The sequence below is a fragment of the Gopherus flavomarginatus genome, chromosome 2 (genome assembly GCF_025201925.1).
Source record: "Gopherus flavomarginatus isolate rGopFla2 chromosome 2, rGopFla2.mat.asm, whole genome shotgun sequence".
Taxonomy (NCBI): Eukaryota; Metazoa; Chordata; order Testudines; family Testudinidae; genus Gopherus; species Gopherus flavomarginatus.
This window is the reverse complement of record NC_066618.1, coordinates 87,008,346-87,033,465: the sequence shown is the minus strand read 5'-3', so window position 1 is coordinate 87,033,465 and position 25,120 is coordinate 87,008,346. Positions and strand designations below refer to the sequence as shown.

Below are 25,120 nucleotides of genomic sequence, written 5' to 3'. Positions count from 1 at the left end.
GTTTACAGCCCTGGACAATAAAACAGTGTACAGGAGGAGCAAGAGTCTCAGGCTGAGATCTCACCTCTTCATCTCCAAATGCTATTGTCACCACTGCTCTCCTATGCTGATGATTTTGACTTTCCAGGATCTCATGAAAAGGCTAGTAGATTCACTTCTGATCCCACTAGAGGAAGTCCAAGAGTTGGTGGGCAGAAGTTCAGACAGCAATGTCCAGACTATTAAACACTATTCCCATCTTTGGGATTCTGCATCAACCACAAAAAAATATACTCTATCTGCAGTACAGAGAGGAGACTTTATAGGAGTTACTCTGGACTTCACAACAGCAAGAGCCTAAATACTGAGGAGAGATTTTTCACCCTGTCCAACCAAATCTCAACATTGCAGTGTAGCCCACAAACAACAGTGAGAATTTGTCTGTAGGTCTTAAGCCACGTGTCCGCCTCCAGGTATGTGACACCCCATGTGAGGATGCACCTCAGGTTGCTTCTGTACATGGATAAGGACAGCGTCTATTCCAAACTGACACAGCCTTTCCTAACATATCACAATGCCTTAGAAGATGTTGGACTACCTTACATGATGGAAGGACACATGGAGGGTCTGTATTCGAACCCCATTCTTGTATCCAGCACCTTTGAAGACCCTTACAATAAATGCATCTCTGAGATGGGGGCTCATCTACAGGGAGACTTGGCACAGAAATCAGTGCTCCAAATCAGTATCTGGAGTTAAAAACAGATTGATGTGCTTACCAACACTTCTCTCACACCATACAAAGTCACTCAGTCAGAGTAATGCTGGACAACAAGGTAGCGATGTATTAAGTCAATTGCCAGGGCAGAACAAGACCCCAGTCCTTATGTGCATAGTTACTAAGGCTGGAATCTGTGTGTCTCTCATCAGATAGAAATATCAGCAGCCTGTTTACTAGGTATCCACAATACAATCACAGACTCCTTGAGTAGGCACTTCTGGTGAGATCATGAATGGGAATTCAAGGACTCTGCCTTCCACAGGATCTGTTAGACCTGAGGTATACCGGGGTAGACCTTTTCGCTACCCTGAACAAAATGAAATGTTTCCTGTTCTACTGCAATGGAAGTTACAATCATGACTCTCTGGGGACTGCCCTGATAACAGCATGGCCTTGTACCCTTATTTGTGCTTATCTACCTGTACCATTAATCCTCCACTCTTCTGAAGCAAGGAGTGAGAGCTAGCCTTGTCTCACCTGCTTGGCTGAGACAGGTGTCATCTACCTCTTGAAGGTAAAACCCCTCAGATTTCCTATTACAAAAGACCTATTGGCACAGGTCATTATCCATCCCATTGCCTTCTCTCTGAATCTGAGAACCTGGCTGCTCAGTGACTCTCAGGCATGGAATTGACCTTTTTGGATAGAGTTCAGTCAGTTCTCTTATCTAGTAGAAAGCCTAGTACTCATAAAACTTGTTTGCAAAGGTGCAGGCACTTCCAATCGCTGTGCTTCCTCACATCTTCTAAAGGCTAGGAATTTCTGCTTTCTAAAATCCTGGGCTACCTATTTAAATTAAAGATATAGGGTTTCTCAATGAGATCTGTCAGAGTACATCTATCACCATCACAGCCTTCCACTCATCTATCCAGGGCTTCAGTCTTTGCCACACCCTACAGCAACCAGATTTCTTCAGGGCATATACAGCTTGCCTTTGCCCACTCAACAGCTTGCTCCCCAGTGGGACTTGAACCTGATTTTGAATGCCCCAAAAAAATCCCCCTTCAAACCAATGGCAACCTGCTCTCTCCCCAATTGCCTTCACCTCAGCAAGGTGAATGGGGGGGAGGGAGAAGATCTCATGATGGACCCACCATGTACCACCTTCTACAAAGACAAGATTATATTACATCCCTATCCTTGCTTCTTCCCAGATGTTATATTCCTCCCTTGGAATATGAGATTAACCAGGAAATTCACCTATCAGTTTTCTGCCTAAACCTTGTGCCTCCAGAGAATAATCAAGCCTTTGTCCACTGAATGTCAGGAGGGCCTTTGCTTTCTATATAAACCATTCTGGCCACTCCCAGACTATTCAATTGCAGATAGAATGAAGGGTTAACCAATTCCCACACAGACTAAGTGGGTTTTTACTGCATCCTGACCTGCTCTGAAAATGCTGGTGTTCACAGAGTAATAGCACATTCCATTAGCGCTCAATCCAGATCTGTAACTCCACTGAAGGTTGTTGCCATAGCAGAAATCTGCAGAACTCCTGTTTGTTCTTTGCATGCCTTTGCCAAACGTTGCTTCATCTTATCTGCTTCTTGAGATAACTCATTTGGTGATGCGGCTTTTGTGTGTGTCCTGAACTTACCTCATTGAGCTGCTACTTGGGTGTCTCCTACAATGGAGCACTCATAGAGACATATTCTCAAAGAAGAAGGAGAGGTTACTTCCTTATAGTAACTTGAGTTCTTTGGGATATTTTGTCCTTAAATGTGCTCTACCTCCTGCCCTCCTTCCCCTCTGCTGTGGAATTCAGCTTCGCTGTCAAGAAGGAACTGAGTGGTGGTGGACTGATGTCTCCCAAGATGCACTCGTTTAGAGCAGGAGAAACTGCTCTGTACAGGCATGGGCTCACAGACACTACTTTGCAGTCTCCAATCACGGATGCATGGGCTTGCATACATCCTATGGTGGAGCACCCGTAGGGACAAAACCTCTTGAACTCAAATTGCTGTAAGGTAAGTAACCTCTCCATCTTCACATTCGAGAATATTGGATGCTTTTGTAAATACTAGTGAAAGGAACAGTGTTTTTGGTGTGTGGTTAAAATTGCTTGCTATGGTGCTCATATAGTCCTAAATACTGTGATAAGTGTTTTCAGACTTGCAGGGATATTTTTATACCTATACCTTTTGAGAGGTGCTTTATTTTTAAGACTAGATGTAGATCTTACAGATTTTCTCAAATTTTACATTTTATCTTGTAAGTTCTTCCAAACTATTTTTTTAAACCATTTCAGTCAAACATGTTGTTTTTCTGTCTTTTTTATCCTCACTATTTATCTGAAGTTATTTATTTTTACTTATTTTGCCTTCAGCTGGTAGTCGATCTGGATCTCCTGGAAGAGTTTTGACTACAACTGCACTTTCAACTATGAACACAGGGGTTCAGAGAGTGTTAGTCAATCCAGCAACAGCACAAAAACGGAGCAAGATCCCACGAAGCCAAGGATGCAGTAGAGAAGCAAGTCCTTCTAGATTGTCAGTAGGTAAGAACTATCAAGTAACCTTTTAGGTATCTTTACAGATGTTACTTTATGCATTTGATGCCTAGTTACAGACGGTTGGGCTGAAAAACTATGAAACTCTAAAATCTGACTGGGGACCCGACCCGCAAAGCCAACTCCCAAAGGGAGGCTTATGATTTGCAACACAGTTTCAAATTTAAGGTGAGACTATGAAGATTGCTGTTCTCTGAATGCACTGATCTATGCCTCCATGCTTAACTCTTAAGCAGAGAAAAGGAAGTGTGGAAGGAGCAAGTGAATTGGGCCCCTATAAAAATCCAGTGTTGTTGGGAACCCTCAAAATCTTCATGGCAGCCTGGAAACACTGAAAACTGGGAAGACGACATCAAGACAATTAGTGTCCTTGAAATACTTGTTTTATAGTGTGTGTGTGTGTGTGTGTGTGTATGGTGTAAAAATGAATGCATTATGCTTCATATTTTCCCCAAATACAGCTTCATGGTCTAATTCAATTATCTATACTCTCTTTAAATATGTTAGTAAATAAAACTGAGGCTACTGCTATCCGCAAGCTGGTTTTCTATAATATTTGTATTTAATTTTACCATACCTTTATCTTAAACTGAATTATTTCCCCCCTTTTTAAATAGATTGTTGTACTGTACACTAGTGTAGCAAAAGCAACATTTATTTCCACATGAAAAAAGAAAGATTAGCTGGAACTAAACTGATTAAGTTACTGAATGAACTACTGTTTTTGTATGCTCTTCACAGGCTATACTGATAAATGTTTCAACTATAATCTGAAAAAAGTTACCATCCTTTTCAAGCATTTTTCAGCTTTCTTTCGAGAGGTTCCAAATTCACGTTAGTTTATGTTGTGGAGAAAATACTTACTTTCATCTGAACTGGCTGCATTTAGTGCAATTCGTCAAATTCGTAAAATATCAGAAAGAAGATAATACTGTAATGCTACATGAATAGAGGCAACGTATGTTCTTAGAAATACGTAATTGATCTGATTTATTGCACGAACAAAATTACATTAAAACTACAACTTTTCTTGTGTCTTCTCCCTTTCTGTGCTGCTGTTTATCTGTACACTGAATCATACTAGCACGAGGCAGCCGCATTCCTCGACCTAGTGTGAGTCAGGGGTGCAGTCGGGAGGCCAGCCGTGAAAGTAGCAGGGACACAAGCCCTGTCCGCTCTTTTCCACCCCTTGGTAAGTACTTGGAGACCTTTGTTGTGCCTATTTATGCCTTTCATTATCTGCATCTAGTGAACCCATGCCTTCTTCATTTAGCTTATGGTAGCTACCCATTATTTTCTTTGAACTCATTTGCCATTTACTTTGCTAGAGTATTGATCAACGTGTGAATGAAATGCACGTTAAAAAAGTAAATGTCACAATGGTGTTAGTCTTATCCTTTACACCAAGAACCTGGGAAGATAACCTCACCCCACAGTTCTTAGATTGAAGCTTTAAAAAGGGCAGTCCTGCTCAGAAAAGTGACTATAAAAACAGCATTGTAAGATTACATGTTTTTGTCTTGATTTCAATATCAAAGGCTTGCTTATAAATAAAAAACTAACTGTGACTAGGTTTGCTTGAGCTCAAAACCTGGGTTTATCTTCCTGCTCCCTGGATCAGATAGATCGAATTGATAACTGGTTTTATATTGCAGGAATAATAGAAATTATAGTGTAGTTACTAAACAATTCTATTGATAGAAAAGAAAAAAATTGCTATATTGTCATAATAGAAGTAAAAAAAATTAAAATTCTGTTTTTGTCACTAAAGTAAGTCAGTATGAATCTCAGTGCAGGTTAATAGCAGATCCATTGAGTTGGAAGATGCCAGTTTCATGCAGTCATTTTTCAAAGCAGACTTGCACTGTAAGAATAGTCCAAATTTTTTGGAAATAAATGGAAGCAAATAGTAAGGGCCCTTGTCAGAGTAAGTGAACCTAAATCCAGTTTTGAAACCTACTTTCAGTGTCTCAAAAACAGGATAACACACAATTAACATAGGTCATTACATGGGGGAGAGGAGGCTGGCAACTTCTTTACATTTCAGATTTGCACAACCACAGATACTTCAGACTTCTTTCCTAGAGCTACTATAAACAATGACACAGCTTTCACATGCAATACTGCAATTTACTGGACTGACACTTCAAATATCTGCAAGTATCAAACTGACATCTATTTATAAAACCCAAATGGAAGTACAGGAACCCCAGAGTTGGCTTTAAAAAAAATCAATAGCTTCTAATCATAAATTATTTTATCTGGTTGAAGTTGCCTATGACTTAGGTAGCAAACTTGTCTTGAAAAGATTATTTTAGTTTGTGGCTCCTTCTGTAAGGTAGAAAATGTATCACTTGAAGGTTCTATTTGAAATTTACCTACTTTGTATGAATTTATCATAGATTTTTAGTACCTTTTTTATTTCTTCCCAGTTCAGTATAGTTTACAGCAAAGATACCTTGCTTCCAACTCCTCAGCTCACTCCCAAAATATTAAGATATTTACTCTATTTTCAACATCAAATTGAGGCACTACAGTATAATCCTAATTAGCACCTGAAAGTCTGATCCTTATTTTGGGCTGTTAAGGCAGTTTGCTCCTTTCAGCCTTATTTTTACTGGCAAAGAGTTGGGTAAATAAATGGAAGCTGTCTCGGTATCTAATACTAATTTAACCAGATGCTATTTAATCAGGAAACCTAATGAATGAGCATGTTATATAGGATCCGCTAGTCAACTCTTTATCAATATGCAACTGATAGGTTCTGTGGTGTACTACGTGTTTGTTTTCAAAAAGGAGAGTTTTCAGATACTTATATGCTTCTTTTGCTACTCTGCAGCTTGAACAGTTGAATAGTTTAATTGCTTGCATGTTGTATATGATTGATGTGTTATGCCAAGCCAAGTGCTCCATATTTTTAAAACACCATTATTAAAATAACTCCATAATGTTGTTGTTAGACATTGGGTTACTGGGAAAGCTGTTACTTGAAATGTTATTTCTGTTGTTGTTGTTAATGAAGTTTTTATCCTCTGTGTTCAGATGCCAAATGCCACAAGTAGGTTGTATCTGTTGCTTGTATCAATAATGTAAAATAATCCTGTGGAAATCAAAATTTAGTAAAAATGTCTGTTCCTGAAATAAATATCACAGGACTTCTTCCCTTTCTATTTCCTGATTTCTTTGTTTTCAAATTTCCCTAGTGATTAGTTAAGCCAGTTTGTCTTATTCCATATAATTAATCTATTGTCAAATTTATTTCTTTAAATAATTCTGCAGACCTTACTCGCTCAAATTTTCCACTGATTCCAGCGGAATGTATACTAAGTAAATCAGCTGTCTCAGTGGTTAGTTTTCTTTTATAATGTACGTGACAATTTTGCCATATAACCCTTCTACAACTATAGACTGTTGTTAAGGCTCCCAAAAAATATTTTGTTTGCATAATGTGCCAAGTTTATGCCATTTCTATGTGTGGTATATAAATCTTTTTGTAATCCCACATCACAGTGGGATTACAGATGCTGATATCAAAGAATTGAGGAGGAGCACCTATTTTAATTCACTGGTCTAAGAAACAAGTGATTTATATGCAAGTGAATATTGATTTATGATATACAGTTAATTTTAAAGGTTTATATTTTTCAAGATTACTTTCTAAATTCCTTTGACCAGAAAGTACATTATTTTTTAGTCCTTTTCAACATTTTTCATTATAACAAATCTTTAAAAATTTGGTAAAATAATAACCAAATTAAATAATTAGAGATGGTCCATTATAATATCAGGAGTACAAAGAGCACTCTTGAAGAAGAGATTGTGGAATAAAGTCAACTTTACATGTTATAATATGTTATAGCCAAGTATTATCATATTTTGGCTTGCTTGTTTTATATAATTGTGGAGAGAGAGGTTGTTTTAAATAGAATTCCTAGTGATATTATGAACTCTTAATTCATATCTTGAGTGGAAGAATTGAATTTTCAGTAGAAGATTATAGAGAAATTGCTCCCACTATTGCATGTGTTCAAAGCCCTGCAGAAAGCATGTGTCGCTGCCATTGATTTTGTGTTGACTTTTGTACTGCTGAGTGTCTAGTCGAGTATGCTGGCATATGATTCCCAAAGAACCAAACATCCAATAATATAGTTAGTGGGGGAGAAAAAACATACTTCATACTTAAATAATGTAAGCATATTTATATTGATGCAAAATATATTAAACATTGCTTAGTGGATTACAACATTTACAATGAAAAAGTGTCATCTATTGCATACTAAGGGGGCTTGTCTTCACTATAAAGTCAACTCAGGTTATAAGTGGAATGTTACCTGTAACTCAAGTCCTGTCCATACCAGGATTGATTGATTTAAATCACAGATTTTATTCATTATTTAAATCAGCAAGCAGGAAACCTTGACATAATAACTAATTTCAATCTTGTTTGCATTTGTACTTCCTTTCTTTAACTAATCATTTTTAAATGCAAAATACACTTTGATAAACTTACTTGTTTTTCTTATGTATCAACATATTTAAGGTAGTTATTTTCTTACAGACAGGTTCATTCTCGTTGGTTTGTATAACCATTAAAACATGCTGATTTGCAACCAAATAAAGCTTTTACACTAAATTTGGCCGTACTTCTTGCTAATCAGGAGGATGTAGAAGATCTGTACATATGTATTTAATCAGTTATATAGCTTGTCATACATTTGTTCAGATTCTTAATTTTTACAATTAGAAAATGGTGAATGATACAATTCTTTCCTATTAGATTACAATTTTTTACTCAGGGTTGGTGTCAAGATATATTTGGATGGAAATTTGAATTAAATTTAAATAGTACAAAACCAGCATTTTAAAATTGTTAGTTAAATCAAACTACCTTAAATATGTTGATACATAAGAAAAACAAATAAGTTTATCAGAACATATTTTGCATTTAAAACTGATTAGTTAAAGAAAGGAAGTATTAACTGTAGTTAGTAAACTGATGGATTGTTTATGGTCACCATGAGCCAGATTTTTGGAGGTATTTCAGTTTCATTTCCAAGGGAAGTTAATCCTAAAAACTTGAAGGACATGGTGACAGATTTTCAAAGGTATTTAGGCACCTAAAGATGCAGAAAGGTGCCTAGTGAGATTTTCAAAAGCAGTTAAAACCTAAATACCTTTGATAGTCTGGCCCCATGTCCTTCAGATGTTTAGAATTAGTAGATCTCATCCTGTCCCACATATTTTTATTCATAGATTGGAAGAGGAAAACAAGCTTTCTTGCTTTTTCAACTCCCAATCAATTTCTCAGCTTTGAATGAACTAGTCCAAATGAAGAAAATATTCTCACTGTACTTGCTAGCTAAACTGAAACTAAAATTAAGGCACAAGCTTTTCTGCACACCAGTAACTGAAAGTACTTGCATTTGAAAAAATGTAAATACAAGTTGTACCTCTCTAGTCCGGCACCCTTAGGACCTGACCGGTGCCGAGCCAGAGTATTTACCGAACCCCGGAAGGTCAATGCAGAGTGCCGGGGGTCTCTGTAGGCATGTATGTAGGGGATGCTGCAGCACCCGCAGGCAGTGCACCCAGCGTGGCCCCCACAACAGCTTGGCCTCGCTGCCACCTGGTCCCAGCTGCCGTCTTCCAGCTGCTAGCCCCTCACCCAGGGTCCCAACCCTGGCCCCAGGTCCTCCCCCTCCTTCCCAGAGCTTGAACTTGTGAATCAGCTGTTCGGGGCACTCCAGAAGAACTGGGTGGGAGGAGGAGGAGTTGGCAAGTATGGGGACACCAGCGTGTGAGAGGCACGGGGGAGCTTGGTGCTGGTGAATACTCCTCACCCACTAATTTTTCCTCATGGGTGCTCCAGCCCCGGAGCACTCATGGAGTCGGCGCCTATGCCGGACCACGGATGTTACCGGACCAGCAAGTGCCAAATTAGAGAGGTTCATCCTGTACCAATATACACTCCATTATAAAGACTGAAAATAATGCAGATTCTTAATGCAGTACCTGACATTGTGACACATTTATAAAATTTGAGTTGACTTCAGAAATTAAAGATATTTTCACCTGATTCTAAATATAATTTAAAAAGCAGCACTCGTTAATCTCATTAAAATTTGAAGAGGCTAATTGATGTAACATATATTTATTTATTTAAGTAGAATAATTGTAAATTTAGGCCTTAATAGAGGTTTAAAATTAAATTTGAATTTATTTTTAAATACTTTATTATTAAAAATTAAATGAAAAGTTACTTTTAAAAAATACACCTTCTTAAATCATTTTTTTTTATCCAGGCACAAAAAACATTAATTTGAGCCTAGTGGTACTTTTAACTTGAATTAGCTAGCCTTTCAAAGGTATAGGCTACAGCTCAAGATAGCACAACTTGTCATCTGCTAATACAATAACTCTGTGCAGTAATCTAATTATTCTGTGCAGCTCAAGTATTATTTTGCACTGTGGCTGCTATCATTCAAGCTAGGCCCTCCAGTGTAGACAAGTCAAGTTAACATTGCAGTTAAGATACAGACTCAATGGGCTGTTTTAAAAGGCTCATATAGGGGTGTATATATGTGTTTTGCTTTGAATTCAAAAAGGGAATGCTTGCTTTAAATTTTCTGCTGCATGAATTGGCTTCTGAACAATAACCCACTTGTTATTTAGTTGAGGGACTTGTTTTCTGAAACGTTATTTCATATTTTCTCTGTTAATTTGTTCTATTTCATGCAGTAATGCTACATCTGTTTCCTAAAAAGTATTCTCCTTATCTATACAGTTGTCACTGTACCTTGCTTCCTTAATAATAGATAGGGTTTATATGATCCTGTTATTGCAGCTTCCAGGCATCACTCCAGATCTACTGGTGCTCTCTACACCCCAGAAGTATATGGGGCTACAGGTGAAGGATGAGTACACTTTGCTGTCATCTGTGCAGTCATCCTGGATATTTTTTTCCCACTTGGTTTTCCTTACAATCCATTTTTTAAAACTATTTTTTATTATTTACATTAATTTCTGTGTTTTGGATAATCAAGGTAGATGTGTACACATTGCAAGCTTTTCTTTCCCAAGGTCAGCTCCCCCTCCCACCCCCCCCAATAATGTATTTACAATTTTTTTTCCTGGCAGATTTACTTTATTTTAGTTCCTCATTGTTTGTTTGGTATTTGTAGCACTTTTTATGCATGTAGTTCTGCAACATAGCGCTGTTGGTAGCCCTCCTTATATTTTGCATTTTATTTTTTAAAAAATTTAAAAAAACCCAAAGAATTAATATATTTTAACAGGTGCTTTTCAAAAGAAAAGTAACTCTATAGTGCAAACGCTTCAGTTGAGCCTCTTGATTCCTTTCTTTCATAGTATAAATATTTATCAGACATTCTATTTAATCATTGATTAATTTTTGTTTATTTTTCCTATTCTTTTAGTGCAGAAATACAAATCAGATAATTGTCACATCCATTCTTTTTTTAACTTTTTAGTTAAATGAAATTAAGCAGAGCAGAGCACTTGCCAATTACTATATTTCTGGTTGGGTTTTTTTAAGTGACTGAAATTCTATTTTCCATGTTGCAATTCTGATTTAAACGTTTATTATTTTCTTATTCTGTTATAACAGGTACAGGGTTTGGGATCAGTCAGTCAAGTAGATTGTCATCATCAGTTAGTGCTATGAGAGTTCTGAACACAGGTTCTGATGTAGAAGAAGCAGTAGCAGATGCACTGGTAAGAATCCTCCATTTATCATTTTAAGTAGACTAAAAACTTTGAACTTTACCACGTTATATTTGAATTTGTGTTATATCGAGGTAGAGGTGTATGTATTTATATGCATTTTGAACTGTGAAACAGTTTAGTTCCTTAAGTTTGAAATTATGTTTGTTTACCTGAGCTAGCTCATTGAGGTGGAATTTTGATTAAATGATAACATGAACAGCTAGTGTAATACAAGATGAGTGATTGAATTTTTTTTTCCCTTTGAATAAAAAGTAAAGCTCTGAACAAGCAAATTAATGATGTGTCCAAAATCTGAAACTGTTCCAATATCTTCTCAAGATTGTAGATTCTTTGGATCTGGTTTCCATTTTCTGTGTCTTGGCTCAGAATTATGTTAATTATTGAAACTTAAAAAATAAAAACATATGTTGAAAGTTAAGTTGCTCTGCCATTGTACCTCTATAGAACAAAAGACAGACTTGTGATTCAGAGACCAACTTGGCTGTAGTTTTATTTCATAGCTATTGTCATGTTAATCAATCCAGATGGTACTCTTTGTGCAAGGAGATCCTTTTGGGATTTGCCATGATAATGACTGTCAAATTGATATCACAACTTTAAAATGATTAAAACGTGGATAATAGGACACTTGTGTTGTACTGATTTACAAGGTAAACAGGAAAATAAATATATACGCATATACAGTTGGTAACGTCATATTTATCCTATACTTTCTAGTATCTAAATGTGTTTTGCATGCTATACAAAAAGTGAAGAACCTCTTTACTGGAACTAAGCAGCATTGAGATTTTTGTTCCATTAAAAAATTATAGATTTTGAAAAAAATTCCATTCTATAGCAAAATTGGGTAAAAAAAAAAAATTAAAATATTTAATGGGGAGCTGGCCAGGTGGCGAACCGGTCAGACAGGGAAATGACAGCTCACCTCCTTAAGAGGCCCCAGCTCTGCAGTGCCCCATTAGACAAGCTACCTGGGAGCTGCCAAAGAGCTGCAAGTCTGGGAGCTTGGAAGTCTGGGCTCCACAATTATCTCCAGCTGGGCTGCCAAGGAGCCTAGCAGACAAGCTGGCAGAAAAACAGGTATGTGGGTTTCCATTGGAAACGTGCCTGATTTCCATCAGAATGTTATCAAAATGGACACAGTCCCACAGATGTCTCAATTTCAAGTAATTGATGCTTTCTGATGGAAGAAGTTCCATTAGTGAATTTCCAACCAGTTCCACTTATTTACCTTTCTTTGATATTTTTAACCACCAAAAATAAAAGGTTGATTTAATATTTTGAAGGAATTTTCTTTACTTTCTTCCTCTATTAAATCAAGTCAGGTCTAAGCATATTTTAATTTTTTTTGTTGTTATTTCTGTATTTTCTTAGCCTTAATTTCACATTAGCAAATGTTCAAATTCAGATTAACCTAATATCCTGAAATCAAAGGTGGTCTCCTGTGTTTTGTCATAAGTTGGTATTTAGCATGTTGTCCTGTAGTACGCCACTTACATTCATAAAGTCATCAGTTAAGTGATTCCTTGCTTTGTTTTTTCCTGTCCGTTACTTTCATAGGTCAATGTGCTTTATAGATTAAATGTTTGGAGGACATAGGTTAGAGTGTCATTGGCAGAAACCATTCTGAGTCAGAGTAATTGTATCATAGCTTTTTAAAACTCCTATACCTGTACCTTGGCTGAGATAAAAGTCAAGAAAATGTTCTCCTCTTCCTCCGTTGCTGAAATCCTGTCAAGCAAAACTGTTCAGGGTGTGACTGACCTTTTGGTAAATCCTGGCTACGTGCACTCAGAAACTATCCAGTACCTCTGATAGTGAAGAACTTTCTGTCAGCTTCATGGAAAAGAACAATTAAGATTCAGTTTGTCTGTGTGTGTGATGGGAGGGTGGTGTCTTAGAGGGAGTCGGGTTTATGAATGTCTCTTCCTCAATTTTGTCTTCTGCTACTGTTTCACTCACTGAGGTTTTAGACTGTTGCTTACCTGAATGAGAAACTATCAGTTTTGTGCTTCTCACACTGGAAGATCACACTAATAAGGAATGCCTCTCCACCCACTAGAGAAGGAAATGTCATCTTTACATCTGTCCACCATAATCTCTTGTAGCAAAGCCCCTGGCATGGGTGGTCCTCAGTCTTGCTCAGATTGGTAGTGACTATCCATTTGGATGAGAATCTGGCTCTGGGTTTATTTTGCTCTGATGCAGTACAGGAATCTGTCCCTCTCCAGGTTCTTGAAAAGGTAGAACTCCAGTATCATGACATCTATTTGTAAATATAAAATATTTGTAATATAAATTGACCTAATTCACTCTCTCCCCTCCTGCCACCAGCCCTACAAAACTGCTACACTACCATTTAATTGCAAGTCAAGGATTAAAGATTTATTCTATTCCTGTTTATTTGGCAACTGTTTTGGGCTATCGTGGATCAGTTGAATTTAAAGAAGTGTCTCTGCAGGGCTTGGTCACCTGATTCACGTGGCTCTTTACGTGTTAGAAATAACTCGTTAATTAATAAGTGCACCCCCTCCTTCTGTTATGGTATTAACCTAGTCTGCTCAAAACTGATGAATGCTACTTTCAAGCTATTCAGATTCTACCAATTAACATTTTTTATATGAATGTTCATTTTCCTGGTAGCAAAGAGCTCAATTCATAGAGCTTCAAGCTCTGACTGATCCACTTCAAATCAGGTTTTACACTGACAATGTGGTGCTATGAGCACATTCTGGATTCCTTCCGAAGGTCGTGAAATAATTCCACATACAGTTAAGCATAGGCCTACTTGTTACACTGTTTCAGTGCTGTTTGTTTTAGGAGCATCCCTCAAGTTATTCAGCATTGAAGAGTGAGAATTCTGTGCAAATTGTAATGTTAATACTTCTGCTTCTTTGACTATAATCAAACAGGATTCTCACTACACACCTCTGATTCAGAGTTTGGATAGCGGGTTTCTTTCGCTGAGGTGTTTTGTTTTTTTTTCCTCTAGGGTGAGAAGTCTGTTTTTCTCAATCCCTTAGCCTGTTTGGGTTTCATGTTTTTGGTTTTTGGTTATTTTTTGAGGCCGAAGAGGGTGTTAGTTGTTTTTTGTTTGTTTGTTTTTTGTATTTTAAAATTAATTCTTATAAGGCATTCTAGTAATTTGCTTCTATAGAGAGTCTTTGCAATTGCAGAATTGGGTGGAAGGTTCCAGATGCTGAGAGCAGAGCTGATCAGAAAACTTCTACAACAGAAAAAGGGGAAAAACATTTTGACAAAAAATTCCAAAACCAGGAACATTTGATTGCTTGGTGCTGAGATAGTTGACTGTATATAACAGGGTCCTCAAGTTGAATTGTCATTGTGTAAGACAGCCAGAAAGTTTTAAGCTGGGAAGTTTGTGTCTTGTCTTAGTTTGTGAAGACCTAATAAATTATATTATGATATATTTTTCTGGAAAAGTATAGATGGGTAAAATTTCTTTTTCGTAATATATGATATGGCAGTGTTACATATTTTATATCAGAGATCGTGAGGGCAAAGAATAAATAAAGTTGCATGCTAATAGCCATTTTCTTCAATATAGTAAAAAACAAAAACAAAAAACAACCCACTGTTGCTTCTAGTGACAGATGATACCATAATGAAAATTAGTTATAGTACTAGTACATGGCAATTATCCTCAATGGTCTTAATTTCTCTGTTTCTCTTTAATAATTTACTGCTATCAGCTCTTAGGAGACATACGGACTAAGGTATAGAAATCACTGTTTTCCCCTTACTTCTGATGGTTTAACATTTTAATATAGTATATACTAAGATTGTACAAAACTAAACATAAATAAAGAAGTAATAGAAAATGTAATTTTAAACTTTATATTGTTTTGAAGTTGTGTACAGTTGAGTGAAATGACTAAATTTCAGTATCTCTGTTGTCCTTCTATTATGATAAATATTTGTATTTTTCACAAGTAAAACATATGCAGAAGAAAATTGATTAGGTGGATAACCTGTCATGCGCTGTTTGCTTCATTTTTACATTTAGAATTCTATATAATCAATCTGACTTTAAGAATTAATGTTGCTTGACTTGTTGAACAATGGAATTGGAGCCATAATGTCAATGCAGGTGATCAGTGAACGTGCTATCCTTTTGTATAGATATGTGCAAATACAAAGTTTGACACCTCTTTGTGATCATTGCTAATCTGGGAGTCTGTATGTGATAGAAAAAGCCTGTACGAAGGAGGTACGAATCGTATGGAATGTACTCTGATGATGATGCCAACAGTGATGCATCCAGTGCCTGTTCAGAAAGATCATACAGCTCTCGCAATGGCAGCATACCTACATATATGCGGCAGACAGAAGATGTGGCAGAGGTCCTCAATCGCTGTGCTAGCTCCAACTGGTCAGAAAGAAAAGAAGGTCTTCTAGGTCTACAGAATTTATTAAAAAATCAGAGGACTTTAAGGTAAGAAAATGTGTCTTACTCAAGAACAGATTTCTGGGGGTGGAAGGGGCACATTGTTTTGCAGCTGAGGCTCATTTTCCTAGTACCTTTATGTGTAAATGTAGCGTTCAGGTAGAATTGGAGTTTCAAATTACTGAAATAAGTAAAGTAGTATATTCTTCTGAATAAATAATGCAGATTGCAATGTTTCTGTGAGATCTCTTTGCATTATCCTGTAAATGGAGAAAAATGATGATAATCAGTTTCCTGGTATGTAAAAAAAACAGTATCTCATTTCCTGCTTTCTTGGGACAATTTTTTTAGGAACACAGCTTAAAACCCTAGTCTTTCTTTACTTACTGAAAATGTAGACTTTATCCAAAGTAAGATTTCCTTAGCTGCTACTTTCCTAGCATACACATCTGTGGATGCCCAGAGCAAGGTCCATGTCTTTCATTGACATAGCCTGGAGGAACCTGTGACTGTAGATCTGGATATTAGATTCACACAGATCAAATACTATGAACTGTGTAAAATTCACTAGTGACCAATTCTTTCAGCAAGAAGGAGGACAAGGTACTTGCAGAGTCAGAAGAAACTGCAAAAACTGGCCTCAAACCAGGAAGGAAACATGCTTAAACACTTTTACTTCTACAATAAGTACCAGAGATCCTTGTCCCTCATCCCAATACTCTTAAACTATCGAGAGTTGAAATTCTGGAAATAGCCACCGTCTCCCATTGCTCAGAATGGGGAGGTAAGCCAAGATACCCGCACAGAAGAGTGAGGATTCGTGTGTGTTGGGATTCCCTTTGAAAGTGTTTCCACTCAGCTTATCCAGAACACCATGTCCAGTTCTGGGAGAACACTTCATCCAGTTCTCTGGGATCCAAATCACTCAGGTTGACTCCAGATTTCATCACTCAGGTTCCTGTATTTGGCATACAGCAAAGCTATGCTGAGTTGATCAGACTCAAGCATCGGGGTTGGATTTAGGGCTTACCATGCATCCAGAGTTACACAGAAAACCTCTTTTTTTATATACGTTTACACATTATATTGCATTTGTTATACATTACATCACACATTTTTGGAGTGGCTTGGTTATTTTGCAGGAACCAATCCTTGTGCAGCATGTTCTGTCCATGTGCTTTTCATGCAGAACATGATCTTGATATTGCAGGTTTATCTTGTCCATTGTCGTTAGCATTAGGGTGTTGCTGCTTATTTTAGCTAGCTGACTCCAGCATACTGCTTGTCAAGACCCTGTTTACAACTTAACTTTCTATTCACCTTCCAAATCATGACCACTAAGAAATGAGACAAGTTACTTATGTCAAGCTAGGCCTACACTATGCTATTTTCAGGGAGCTAGTGGTTACTTTGAAAGGGCATCTTAGGACAGCTGTGGCCTTTGTTTCATTGAGGACAATAGAAGATGGGGAGCCATTTTGAAAAGGGCATATCTTGATGAAATTATTTGTAGAACAACACTATTCTTTAGCTCCTGTTCAAGAAGAAGAAATGCTCAGTTTATGAAAAATAATGGCGAAAGTGACAGTCTTAAAAAAATATTTTTTTAAAAAATACCCTTTGACCAGATTTACTCAGCAAGGAGAGCAGGAGGGGAAATTTTGAGAGGTGATGTGCAGGGGAATTTGGAGTGTAGGAGAAAGGGGAAAACGGGAAGGGGCAGGATGAAGCGGAAAGCGGTTATGTATGGTCTGTCTCCAAAGTGAGTAAAGCATCCAGAGTATGTTGGTTAATCTGGTCCGAAAAGTTGAAATAAAATACAGATCTTGGGGTTATGCTGCAGATCTTCAAATCAATGGAAATACCACATGGTTAACACTACTCATGGGATTTTTTTTGTGTGCAAATATGAAGGGGTTTTTAAAAGTGAATCATATCTAAGAACTTAGATTAAACTGTAGTTAAGTTTGACTGTATATTAGTAATGTAAGTAATAACATTACATTTAAGTATCCCGAAAACAAGCAGTGGAAACTTAAGAAATTCAGGTTTAAGATTAAATTTAAAAGAAATCCAAACATGTTAATATTCAAATACACAGTTAGTGCACCGAGATAACCTTATCTCTTCCTTGCAATGATACCATGAGGGAAGCATTTTTTAAAAATTATCAGATGTCTTTAAAAATCAGTTTAGTTTAATCTGGGACTGTAGTGCACTATTCATAATTGTTACTCATCACAATGATATCTTTACAAAGCAGAGTTAAGGTTTGTTTGTTTATTTAACAGCATTCTGATACCATGTCATGTTTAGATTTCTTTTAAATTTACTCTTAATTTCCTGGGTTTGTAATTCTTATTTGGGGTATAATTACAACATCCCTGTAATATTTTTATCTTTAATTTACTGAAATATGTTCTAGTTTAACATAATTTTTGTCTGGGAACCTTGTACGGTGTTGAAATTATTGGTGGCACTGAAGAAATAATAAATAGTGTTAGAAGTCCTTATTTAATAGCATTAGAGACAAAAATTTAAACCAAGCTCCTCAGGACAGAAAAATTCCTAATCTGTGAAGTCCTAATTTGTGTCAACTGGAGGTACAATCTTGCGTTCAACAGAAACTATTTGATACTCCTAGGGTATATCTACACAGCTGCTGAGAGACATTTGGTAGCTCAACTCAAGCTAGCGCACTAAAAATAGGAGTGTGGCCACAGCGGGCCAGGCTGTGGCTTGGAGTCGCTACTTGAGTACAGTACAATCCCACCTGTCCCTCTGAGTATATAGAATGGATAGCCCGAGCCTCCACCAATCTGTTTTATGGCTACACTGCTATTTTTAGCATGCTAGCTCAAGCAGAACTAGCTTATGTCTGTCTGCCTGCGTTGGGAAGCACCTTTCTAGCTAAGAATGTCTCTAAATATACCGTTTCATATTTTAGTCATAAGTGGAAATTTAAACAATGTTTTGGTTATATAACGTTTTGTAAGTGTTACTATAAAGGGACATTATTGGATTAAGTCATATTTAAAAATAAATTTTATCTGTATTAACATCAGATTATTAAAACTGAAAATTGTAAAATTAACTTTATTATTAGAGATGTTTAATAGCTACTTTCACTTTGACTTCTAGTCAGTTTCACTGGTTGTTCTGTACTAGTACCATTGTTATGTTATTTGGGTTGCAAATAGCACATAAGAATGTTTAAAATGAAGTTAAACTTCAAATTAGATTTTAAGCAAAGATGAAAATATTTCTGTTTGAAAAGGTATTTTTCAAAACCTCTTAATCTGAACTTTGGACTTGAAGTATCTAGTCTGTGTCCTTTTTAAAATAATTCCTTACAGTATCCCATAGTTGACTAATTAATTATCTCATGTCATTTTAACAGTCGCGTTGAATTAAAAAGATTGTGTGAAATCTTCACAAGGATGTTTGCTGACCCTCATAGCAAGGTATGTTTTATTTTTCTCTGTTGATATTCCTTTGTTTACTTGTAGTCAGCACATTGAAATATTTTAGAGTAATACTACAGAACAATTTCTGTAAATGATATTAAGTATTAATTTGCACACTAAAAGTATTTGCCATAAAGGTGTATTATAAGCATTGAATTGCGAGAGGTGGTCATAGGAGTTATTTAAGAACTCTTTGCAAACAGGTGGTGAGGCATAGGTATGTGTTCTTAATTTTCACTGTTTTGAGTTAACTGATAGAATGTAAGGAAACTGTGGTGTTTTGATCTACTTAATTTGAGATTTGAAACAAGTTTACTTTTTCTTTTATTGATACAGGATAATTGAGATAAAGTAAATAATACTTTATTGTACCTAAATAGAAATGTATTCAACATTTAGAGAGTGTTCAACATTTTTAAATATTCTTGTAAGCTCGTAGTATTTGTTGCACAAGTAAAATGAAAAGTGATTCTCACTCAGGAACATTATTGAGTTCATCTGATGCAAGAAATATTAGTTAAATTTACAAAATGAGGCTGATTAGCAACCACTGGTAAATACTTCAGATGCTTTCTTGAGTATATGTTTTGAGTGATGATGGATTATGTGTGTCTTTCTTTATTCTCATAGATAAATGACTGGTTGGAAATTAGGGCTCCACAGTTTATTTAATTCTTTTTATATAGTCATTAATATGTAGTAAAATGCGGGTAAAGAATATATTGCTATCAGTAATAAAAAGTTATCATGTTTTGTTCACATTACATGACTTTTTACAAGGCAAATATGGACCAGTACCTCATAAATCAGGATGACGCTATAACAATTAAAATATTCTTTTGGGTTTCTAAGAGCAATTTGAACTAACTTATTTTATTGAATCTCCACTTTTGGGTTATATTTTCAGTTTTGGTTGTTTGCCTTCTCTCTCTCTCAAGTGGGTGGACCATTGTGCCTTATTTAATGCTCCATTAACGAACTTATAGTGAAACGTCTCAGAAAACTGGGCACAGCAATACAGATGCTGATATGAAAATAAATATAAAACATTTTTAAAACTTAATGTTTGTTTATAATTTAGGGCTTATCTTGAATTATAGGTATTCTCTGGATTGAAAGTAATAGGTAATCATTTTGTCTGAGATGTACAGCATATGCTAGTTTCTATCCATCTATCAGTATTGTTTAAGTGATAGCAAAAACACTCAGTTTCATAGCAAAACAGAAAGTAGTTCATCTCAGTATTTTACAACTCTACTATAAATGTCACAGCTGATGGCTGCTGCTAATAGAATACTGAAAAATGCCTATCAAAATGTTAATGTACTCTTGATAACCCTTCAGAACTTGGTGATATGTAAACTGTATTGAAATCTTGACTAATTTAAAGTTAACAGTAAAGCACCAAATTAACTTGTCAAAGTTTGTCTGCTGTTTCCCCTTTTTACGGATAAAGCAGAGTAATAGCCACCTATGGCAAGATTAGAAATTCGGGAGTTTTGGGGTACACGTGAGAACAGAGGCCTGAACCTGAAGGGTAAAGGCCTTGAGGATCATAGTGAGTCAAGAGAGGAGGATGCAGTGGAAAAGGGAAAAGTTGAAGAAGAGATGCCCCAGAGAGATCAAGTGAACAGCCAGAAGTAGAAGAGGGGAGGAAGAGAGAATGACGACACACACAAAAAGAGTACTGGAAAATATAGAATTCCAGGAGATGAATAATGGCGGTGGGTACTGCTGAAGCAAAGTGATAAATGTATGAGATGAGCATCTCGTGTAAACTTCTGCATTATTTTACTTTGTCATGCATGTACAGTATTCTTTTAGCAATATTGCTGTCTAGAACATTTATGTAAACTCCATAAATATATCAACGTTGATGAAATGGCAAATTGCTGATTTTTGTCACTATTTGACTTGGACGCTAGTTAATAGGAGTTTGGCTGCTGGTTTACAAACATTACATCAGTTGATATATCAAAGAACTACTGAGTGAAAATTTTCTTTATACTAAAAACTTATTTTCTTTTGCAAAATATGCAGAATTAAAAATATTCCAGCTTGAAATTGTATATGCCAAATATAGCATTTAAATTATTTCATGAGAAGAGTGTACAAAAAAACAGAAGTGACATTATAAGCATGCATGGCATCTTTTTTGGAATGAAGGTGACTTTAAAATAGATACTGAGATGTCATAAAGAATTATCCCGTTCAATATGTATATAATATCTCTCTCCTTTTCGTGTTTACTGGACACATTGATTTAACAACACCTCTTTTGTTCTGTAAACTGAGATATCATCCATTTTATGTATAAACCAAAGTTTGTGACTGTACAGTAGTGACTTATAAAAAAAAAAATTTACAGTTAACCCCAGTTCCAATCACTGACTGTGTTGCCACCACTAGATATTACCAACCATTAATTGTCGAGCAGCGCATTCCACAGCAGGATACCCCAACTTTAAACATCAAAGAGTTAATTTAAAATTAGATTTTTTTATATGTGAGGTGACCTTATAAAATCTTTTCTAAGAGTTTTTCTCCCAGCTTCTACAGGAATTATTATAACTACAATATGTAAAGGTGTGAAGGTCTAATTTTTTTTAATGTGTTCCAGTACATCTTTAACCAAATATAAGAAAAAAGTAGCGTAGTTGTGTCCTTCTGGGGAAAAAATTGGTTTTAAGGAAAAAAATGAACAGGAGCAAACCAATTGCTTATTTCCAAACTATTCTAAGAACAGTAGAAACATAATTTTAAATTTACTGTACAGGTTTTGAAATTCCTTTTTATTTTTTGTTTTTTTCTTCCATACAGGAACTTTGCATTGATGGAAACTAATTTGTGTGTTTTTATCTTTTTTCCCCTTTTTTCTTTTTGCATGCTGTCCCCTGTGTTGGAACTCTCTTTAGAGAGTAAGTTGGATCAATATTTGCTGGAAATCTAACCTTATTGCATGATTGTGAAATTAACGCTTTTTCTCTATTTTTTTCCTCCCTCAAAGAGTTCATGCAGTGTCAAGCCTTTCGCAATTCATATAGAATTATGTGTGGTAATGTTTTGAGATGTGTTTTTCTACTAATTAACTGACCTTATTTGGTTATGCACTCCTGTTCTATATTGTGGTGATTGGCGCATCTGAAACTTAATTCATTTTAAAGAAAGATCTCAATTATAGTTATTTTTTCTTACAATATCTGTTTTTCTCCACTATCAAAATGTGATTAAGATGACTGATTTCAGAATTTAAAATTTAATAATGAAAACAAAGACTGTATCTAGAGAAACTATAGCACGTATGGATCATTCCCACTATAATTAGAGTTTGAATTCCAGCTTCCATTCTAATCTCACGCTTTTGTTTTGATGCTCATATAAGTTTCTCAAACAAATTGTCCATGTTTTGTCTCCAATTCAGAGGTGTCTGGGTTTTTTGTTTTGTGGGGTTTTTTTGGGAGGTGGTAGTGTTTTGTTTTTTAAATTTGAGCAAAATCACTTGAATCATTTTTGTGTTATTCCCAGACATAAATAGACACAGCTGAAATTAGAAACAAAATGTCAAACTTGTTTTGTTTTATAGGCATTAATTGAGGCAAGACAAGGGTTGAAGATAATTTAATTTAATATGAACATTTATTTTGGGAAATCTGAAGTGCTCTATGAGCATATCAATGTTTAATCAGCTTTTTCAGCCTGCAGATTTCAGTATAAGAGGCACCAAACCAAATAACTCCAGATCAAGAAATTTATGAGCGCCTGTGACAAAGAAAGCAGAGTTTGTAAGCTCCTGGCTCAATTTCTTAATCTTTAAAAATCACCAAAAAAAATCCACAATTAATTGTTATGATGGAACATCAAGTACTCAGAAGTTAAGGTTTCCCATAATATTTGTCTGTGCTGTATATATGTTGTATTTCAGATTTCTGCTTGCATTGTTAAATGTAAATATTAGAATATTATCATTATTAACAAATACTATTATATAGGGAGAGCTGGTAGCAACTGCTATATTTAATTTGCATTTCTAATTATAATAGATTCTTGTGACCTTTTTGTTAAGAAGCTCATAACACTTTCTTTGTTTGCTGTAGGCCTTTGAACTTCGACATAGTTAAAAGCCTTTAGCTAGAGAAGTCTGGTTTTGGCCCTGCACTTGCCTCAGTTTTCCCTTCTGTCATGTGTCAAACAAGACACTGTATCTCATGTTTTCACAATACTGCTTCCTCTGCTGAGTGTGGCTTAGTACCATAAAATAATACACACAACCTTGCAGCCGTCTTTCATGGATTCATTTAGTCCGTTCAGTTTATAATGGGCTTTGACATCCACATAACCCCCCATCTTGGCTAAAAGTTCTTCCTGTCCTTTATCAGGGCTTCCCCTTCGTAACAGACCTCCACATTCTAAATCCTTTACATTCCTTTCTCCCTGCAGGTCCCTCAGCTGACGCTTGTCCCTCAACAAGTTGGTACTGTTCTTGCAGTTCTCTCTTCTAGGCCTTTTGCCTGGGAGCTCTGAAAAGTTGTCACCTCTCCAGCAAGCTTTTTTTCCATACTCTCTGACTGAATTCAGGTTGCCCTGATATTCCCCAGAAAACCTGGTGACCCCTTATGTCTTTCTTTTAGGGGAGAAAACCTAAGCCTAGCATAGTTGAGGCTGAGTCAGAATCCTCTTAAAGAGCCAGCATTATAGTATGCAACTTTAGATTTTCAATTAATTCATTTGCTAACTGGTAGCAAAAGAGGTATCTACCAATAAAACAGTAATGTTGACTTTTTTCCAGTAGTCCCTTATAAAATTAATTTCTTACTTTTCTATGACGTCCAACAAACTGAAATATGCATCTTGTCCTTATGAAAGTACATTTGATGTAACAATGTGCTTGATTTTAAACTTAATTATGTGTGTACATATGTACGTAGGAAGACAGCAAATAATTTTGTGACTATCTGTACATTATTTCTCCAACTTAATAATAACTGAACTTGAAATTGACGTGCACTGTATGACATGGATCTTGCTTCACAAAGATCAGTCACAATTTTCTTTGAGTTTTTCCCTCCAACCAAGTTTTTTGGGGTTTTTATGTTTGTTTTTTTTTTTAAAAGGTAGGAAACTCAGACGCAGCACTTACTGTAACATCATGGTTGAGAATTGAAAATGTACAAAAGCCAAAAAATTGAAAGCTGCAATTTTCCCAGCAATTCTAACTCTCGCGCTGCATGTATATAATGATATAGATGAGTACATAGCAGTACAAAATATTAAATATGTGCTGGTGACAGATTTATAGTTGCTGTGGAAACCATAACTTCATACGTCCTTCTTTTGTACATTTAATTCTCAAGCATGACATTAGCAGTGTTTTCCCCTTCCCTCACATTTAATAAATTGGGCTAGATGAATTCTCCGTTGGTAAAAGGAGAGGCAAATTTCACCTCCCTTCTTCATGAAGGGCCATAACAGCAAGAGGAAAAGTCATCCCCTTGGAAAAAACATAAGAATTGCCATACTGCATTAGACCTGAGGTCCATCTAATCCAGTAATCTTTCTAGGAGGGTGATCAGTGGGCTTGAGAGGAAAATATAAGAACCTTGCAGTGAACAAATGTGTGGTAATCTTTCTCCAACATTAGGTCTCATCCCTTTCTATAGTTAGATACTGGCTCAGGCCCTGAAAAATGATATTTAATATCCCTTCTATAATTTATCATTAACTACGACAGCTCCAGATATCTTGCTGTCTGTAGCAGTGTCCAGTAACCATTCCTTTTTTCGATCTGGCTAAATTCTTGGCCTCAGCAGTTTCATGTTGCAATGAGGAAAGGCACTCCCTCCTTTAGGGAACAATAGTTTTAATCTGTGCTGTGCTCCTTATTAGTCCCCTGGCAGTAGTGGGAATGCACCAAATCAATAAATGCCCAAAGCACATCTAATGCCTGGTCTGCAACTTCAGCACACTTTTTGGGGTTGGCTGTGTTTTTCCCTAGCAAAAAAAAAGTTGCAGATGCCTTGCTGTTCAAATATTTTCTGAGACCAATGGAAGCTGGTGTAGACTAATTAATTTGGCTTGTATAATGCAAAACAATAAAAAGGTGGTGTTAACATACGGTTAAGTTTGAGAAACAAACATTCAGAAATCAGGTAATTCCAAAAATTGCAGCTGTGAGAGCAATCTTAATTCAGCCATGTTGCACATCCTATCTATCTATCTATCTATACACACAC

General features: G+C 36.1%; 1 protein-coding gene across 16 annotated transcripts in view; it reads left to right on the top strand.

Annotated features, from left to right (window-relative positions):
- LOC127043791 (CLIP-associating protein 2-like) overlaps positions 1-18,930 on the top strand; it is a 197,330-nt gene extending 178,400 nt beyond the window's left edge. For 8 of the 16 annotated variants that reach the window (XM_050937900.1, XM_050937899.1, XM_050937914.1 and 5 more), the window contains 7 exons: positions 3,087-3,257; positions 4,354-4,461; positions 10,114-10,176; positions 10,897-11,003; positions 14,729-14,752; positions 15,227-15,471; positions 18,824-18,930. In XM_050937900.1, the coding sequence (XP_050793857.1) occupies positions 3,087-3,257; positions 4,354-4,461; positions 10,114-10,176; positions 10,897-11,003; positions 14,729-14,752; positions 15,227-15,471; positions 18,824-18,911 (806 nt within the window). In that variant the 3' untranslated portion in view covers positions 18,912-18,930. The remainder of the gene's footprint in view (positions 1-3,086; positions 3,258-4,353; positions 4,462-10,113; positions 10,177-10,896; positions 11,004-14,728; positions 14,753-15,226; positions 15,472-18,823) is intronic. The other 8 variants (XM_050937909.1, XM_050937912.1, XM_050937911.1 and 5 more) reach the window with 4 other exon arrangements.
- Positions 18,931-25,120: the final 6,190 nt, after the last annotated feature.